The sequence below is a fragment of the Falco naumanni genome, chromosome 6 (assembly GCF_017639655.2).
Source record: "Falco naumanni isolate bFalNau1 chromosome 6, bFalNau1.pat, whole genome shotgun sequence".
NCBI lineage: Eukaryota > Metazoa > Chordata > Aves > Falconiformes > Falconidae > Falco > Falco naumanni.
The window spans coordinates 43,776,946-43,782,945 of record NC_054059.1 but is presented as its reverse complement, the minus strand read 5'-3'; the positions used below and the strand labels follow the sequence as shown (position 1 = coordinate 43,782,945).

Below are 6,000 nucleotides of genomic sequence, written 5' to 3'. Positions count from 1 at the left end.
TCCCACACTGGTTCTGCCTTTAAGAAACATTTTTAAATTCCAGCTGAAGGTCTAGGAACCAAGGATCTATTGTAATCACTTTGAGCAGAGCCACCATGGGCAAAACATATCTTAAGGAAAAATAGCAATAATAGGGTTTTAAGGAGTAGTCAACAAGCCTTGGAAGGGTAGACCATGAGTTCGCCACTACAGAGAGTTACTTTAAGTTTCAAAAGCAAGAGAATGATGAAAGGGAAAAATATTACAGTACACAGAAAGCTTGTGAGTGCCTGCTGAACCAGTCTTTGGGAAGTCTTCCAATGCCTGCATATGAAAAGTGTTGTATACCACTATCTAATTATTATAAGCTCCATAAATCATCATCCACTTAAGGAGCTCATGTTTCTGCCAAGTTAAATGACTCCAGAACTGGTAGATAACATTCACTGTTTCAACTCCGATTCACTCTTGACTAGATCTGTTTTGATTCGAAAAAAAGGGCAAAAGACACTGTCAGTTTGGGAGAGGAATCTGAACGGAATATGAATTTTTATTGCAAAATTTTATTCCAGTAAAACATACAAACTTTAATAGTAGTGAGTACCTTTATAGAGTGAGAATCAAAATACCAAACACTTTTTAAATGAAGAAGAATACTAGATCAGTTTTTTCACTAGCATCAGGCAAAGAGATAAAATGTGAGATAGCTGACACAAAATACTGGAAAATAACAAACGTTCTTTGCCATCTTTGCATATAAACTTTCTTTCCCAAACTGTTAAGTACAACTCAGTAAGTGCTAGCAATTACTTTTTTTTCCCTAAACCTTTTCTGGGTCTTTTTTCGTGTCCATCTAGGCTTTTCTTCTCTTGCTTTGCTTGCAGGACTGGTTCATGAGCTTCCGACTCTTCTTGTTTTCTGCGCTCAGCCTCTAGCAGCTTACTTCTGTATGCTTCCCGAATGCTGTGAATTCTGCCTCGTGTTTCATCTAAGGATGCCTAGCCAAAACCAAACCCCCCAACACATGAACCTTGATTTCATCACAAGCAACTGCACCCTTCCTGTTATGTTTTACTTTGTCACTCTGTAAGTACAGGGAGGACATCTCTCCTTTTCTTTTTACAGGTATTTTTATTTATTTGTCACAGTGACACAGCTATATGTCAGTCTCTTCACCATAAAGAAGGAAAGAAAGTTAACGAAAATCCTTTTTAAATTGCTGGCATAATAAGCTAATTGGGTGAAAGGAGGATAGGCAACAGGCTAGTTACCCATCTGGGTCTAGTCCCCCTTCAGTTCCTGGCTTGCTTTTTTGTCTTAAATAGGTCTCTTGAAATCTAGTTTTCAGAAATTCAAAATGGCTTAGGAGCTTTAATCTTTTAAGAGACTAAAGGAGCCTAAATCACACAAGACCTTCAACAAGACTTAGGGCAAACTGGACTTGGACACTTCTGAAAACTTTTTCTTTTACATTTCCATCCTGGAAAATGGGGACACCTTTATACAGTCCTCTGTGGTCAGCAGATGAAAAAACTGTAAAAGTGCTAACCAGCACAGTATGCATATTCACAAGTAACTCTCATTTTATATTCACACTGTGAAACACTTTAATGGACATTCTTTCTAGAAAGACCCGAGGATCTTAATAAAAATTTGCCCTTCTAATGTATGGTATGTTAGGCATCCAAAATCCTAGCAACATCCGAAAACCTGGACATGCATTCTTGTTAGGATCAATCAGTCACTGGTAGAGAGCTATAGCACCCTGTAGACTTGTAGTTAAGTAATATAAATTGGCTGTCTGGAAACTGAAGAAGATGTTTTCAAGTGATTTCTGTAAATAGGTTGGTTTGATGTAAAATTATGTATACTGTCTCTTAACCAGTTTTAAGAGCTCTGAATAGTCGCCAGCTGATTGCTTGGGGCTATTTTATCACTGCTGTGTAACAAAGCATTTTGTTGTTCCTGTTGACACTCAAGGGTTAAGCCAATTTTGTGAAGATATTTATACCAATTTTATGTGCAATGCTGAGTTAATCCTAACAATAGATCCTACACTAATGCTACCAAATCTATGATTTATAGACATGTTTTTTTAATGGATTAATAATACCAATTTTTTGTTTGCTGGTGTCATGTATATTCCAGGAAAACTGCCTTCTCTACCTTTGCAGTAAGGCACATTAGGAGCAACTTGCCCTCCTATGTAAATTATCTTGTTCTTTATTACTTTCCAAAAAGCCATGTACCTGTACAATTTATAACCAAAAAAAAAAATCCAAACCAGAGATGCTTTATCTAATATGCAGCTGGTCATATATGTCAAATGCTTAATTTATTCTCACTTATAACTATCCTTTATGGTAATATTCTTAAAATAGTTTTTTGCAAAGAGCTAGGTCAAGAAAAGACTAAGACCATCATATTAAGGATGTTCTACAGTACTATTTTCTTTTCCTAGAACCTTTAGTTTTAACCTTTGCCCAAAAGAAATTTCAAGCTTTTCCACTGTTTCTAATTATTGGTACTGAATACAAAAGCCTTGAGAATGGTTGATCAAGATATTCATACTAGTAGTGCATATCACAGTAATAGTTACCGGAGAGTAATCTTGAAAACTTACCTGCAGATTCTCATACATTTCAAGTATATTTTGCTTCAATAAAGCTCTGGCATTTTGTTCTTTTTCTCTTTGTTTGAAAGCCAACTCTCGAAGTTCCCTAAAATGATTGATTTTTTCTGCTTTACGTATCTCTTGCTGTTGAATGATAGACTCATTTCTTAGCACAGACTCAGGCATGGTTTTTCTGAAGGAAATACAAAGATATTTTTCTCATTTCAAATATAATTTTGGGGATGTATATTTTACGTAACACTTATAGTCATACATTTGGCATATATACTTCAATGTCACCATTGTATGGTTAGATAAGGTTACGGAGTCACTTTTCCTCTGCTTATATATAACACCAATAAGTAAGTACATTCCTAAGGCCAGGTCTTCTCATACTTGAATGTCTATTTAAAAAATTATTTGTAAAATCATGCCTATCTTTGAACATATGAAAAACTCATAGATGTGACACTAATTTTCAATTTGCAAGAAGTATTTCCAGAAGTTTTTGATATTTTAATTCAGCATTGGGACAAATGTTGAGGTTTTTGGTTTGTTTTTTTTTTTTTTTTTTTCCTGTTGGCATAACGGAAACTAAGAGTATAATGTATTTTTATAATTTGACTTAAATGACTAGTGTACAAGTCAATGAGTTGGAGGCAAATGAAATGCCTGTGGAAGATATTTTTCCATATTTTCTATTGTTTTTATGTTATTCACTTCAATATAACACCAGTTTCCTTTTCAATTTAAAATTAAATTTGAGGATTTTTTTCAGCATGTTCTAAGGTCTTACTGAAAATCAATTTGCTGTATAAATGCCACATTGAATACAAATGGATTTAAGCACGAACTGGGTTCTAGCTGCAGCACAGCAACATGCAGATGCATGTATATTAGCTAGGTAAGTTCATATTAGCACATGTAATAAAGAATATAGTTCTTTTGAATAAAGAAATAATATAATTATTTCAGCTAATAACTATTATTATGAACTGAACTGCATTTGTTAAATATATTATTTGAATCTAGCATCACATCCTGACAAACTTGATATGTGCTTCTTTCAAGATGACCACTGAAATGGTCATCTTTGCCTGCACATGCATTTTCTTCAAGTTTTTACATCACATACTCATTACTTGCAGTGCAGTGACTCGGCATCTTTGATGTGTTATGATTAGGAAAGGACGTAAATTATAACTGAATGTAGGAAAACACAGATTTTAAAAAACATCCATACCAGGAAAATCAAAGCTGAAAACTGTATCTTGATCTACCTCTACACTTTTGTGTTCACTACTCAGTGATTTTGTGTACACAACATAAAGGACAGGTAAAACATGGCTGAGGATTTTCACGGCAACTTCTAACAAGCATGTGACAGAATAGCAGCTTACTTCAGTGGCATGTGAAGGATAAAGCCTAAATTCACACCTACTATACTGCATCCAATTACAGATAGGATACAAATGCATAAAAATTATATTGCATTTACTGATTTCTATATATGAAAATCCTTAGCTAGTTGTTCATTTTGGTGTTTCACTGGGACTTAAGTTTTCCTGCTGTTTACCTCATATAAGGACTAAGGTCTATAGGCTCCCATTTTTTTTGCTGCTTTTGTAAGCTTGAGTCAGTAGCTTCTTGTGATGCTTTCTTTCCTGCGGTAAAAGAATCTACAACAGAACAGATTAAACCAGTTATGCAGTTTTGCTAGGAGGCTCCATCTAAATTCTTGCATAGTTTTTTCTTCTTTTGGCTTAGCAGAGTACATTATTAAGTGAGAGTATGGGTTGGAAAGGATATAATATTTCTGCCTTTTTATTTCCAACACTCATGATAGAATCAAAAATGCTGCAAAAACTCACGCATGCTAGACTGAAATTAATATATGTATTTTAGCTAAATCCACAATACTCAAGAAGGTTTGTAAATCTAAGCAAGAACATTCAATTTAAATTGCCTAAAGAATATAAGAATAACCTCTAAGCAGCAAGGAATCACATTCTTTTATTAAAAATAAATCTACCAAAATATGATTGTTCAGTCCTGGCTGTAGTTAAAAAAAAAAATAATGATGTGCACTTTTGGGCAAAGATTTACTTTGGGAAGTACTGGTCTGTAGAAGAAAGGTCCCATGACAACTTAAAATTCTCATTCAGAAGTCTTGAATTTTTTTAATCACATGTATAGTAACCATATTATGCTTTAATATACCATTCAATATAATGATGTATCTGATATTAAGCACGCCACTATGCTGAGCTGCCTTGGGATTATTCCAATGCTTCCTTCTTTTGGTTCACCTGGATGGGCTAAAAATCCCTGTAAAATTTTATGAGATTTAACATTGACTGGGGTAGTTTGTTTCCATAAATCCTCTCTTATTACTCTACTTATAGTACCAATCAATTAAAACATTTAAAAAATGTTACTTGAATTTTCTCACTGGAAATAGGAGTTTTCTGAGCATTAAAAAAATGTACTGTCTCTATATTTACTGTCTATACATAGACAAATATACCAGCCTTCTCTGTTGGTCTAGAAGGGTGTCATGGATTTTGGAAGTGCCTTAGACACTGCCCATCAGGAAAGTTTTCTTCAGAACATAAAAATTCTCATTAAGATACTGAACGTTACAGAAATGGTCAAGCACATTATTGCCTATTGCTGCACTCTATGGAACTGAACCATAACAACTTAAAGTCATTGGGGTGTCACCCCTGTACTTCATGAGACTTTGTATTAGACTCCAAATGCTTAGTTTAGAACAAAGCTCTTGGCAGACAACCATTACTTTTGAAATCCCAAGCCAGTAACTTAGAGAAAATAATATTTTTTCAAGTTCCTTTGGAATGCAAGAAATAACTAATGACGTCTTTGTCTAAATCATAAGGTGAGGACTACTTCTGCTTTAAGTTCTGAAACATTCCTGGGAGGATTACTCACCTGACTGGAAAAATACTAATCTTAACAAGTTATGTACTGATCACAGATTCTACTTCCATGCAGATGAGCCATGACCAGATATTGTCACAATCAGATGGGTATTTTACTTCCCTTTCTGTGACGGCCTGGTCTCAGCAGTATTTGCAGAAGAAAAAAACCCAACAAACAGCCTTACATCCTTGCACTCAGTTCAAATTTTCAGGAGTCCAGTAATTGCCAGGGAATACAAATGAAGAATACATAGAAGTTGTAACCCTAAATAAAATTAGACAATACTTATGGAAGCTGCCAGGAAGCTGAAGCTACTCGGTAAGCAGTTTTTGACAGCTTACTTCCAGAGCACTGTCCACGAACAGTTTCCATGAACGTTAACATAAAGAAAATGTGTATTAGAAGTATTATTCTTACTTACGTGTTATTTCAGCTACTAAATAATTTTTAAAAATTTCAACACT

The 6,000-nt window shown here is 34.6% G+C and overlaps 1 protein-coding gene across 1 annotated transcript in view; it reads right to left on the bottom strand.

Annotated features, from left to right (window-relative positions):
* Positions 1 to 522: 522 nt before the first annotated feature.
* Positions 523 to 6,000, bottom strand: part of ADGB (androglobin) — a 117,492-nt gene continuing 112,014 nt past the window's right edge. Inside the window, exons 33-35 of the mRNA XM_040599405.1 lie at positions 4,170 to 4,272; positions 2,603 to 2,786; positions 523 to 977 (exon numbers count right to left, since the gene is read on the bottom strand). Of these exons, the coding sequence (XP_040455339.1) occupies positions 786 to 977; positions 2,603 to 2,786; positions 4,170 to 4,272 (479 nt within the window). The 3' untranslated portion in view covers positions 523 to 785. The remainder of the gene's footprint in view (positions 978 to 2,602; positions 2,787 to 4,169; positions 4,273 to 6,000) is intronic.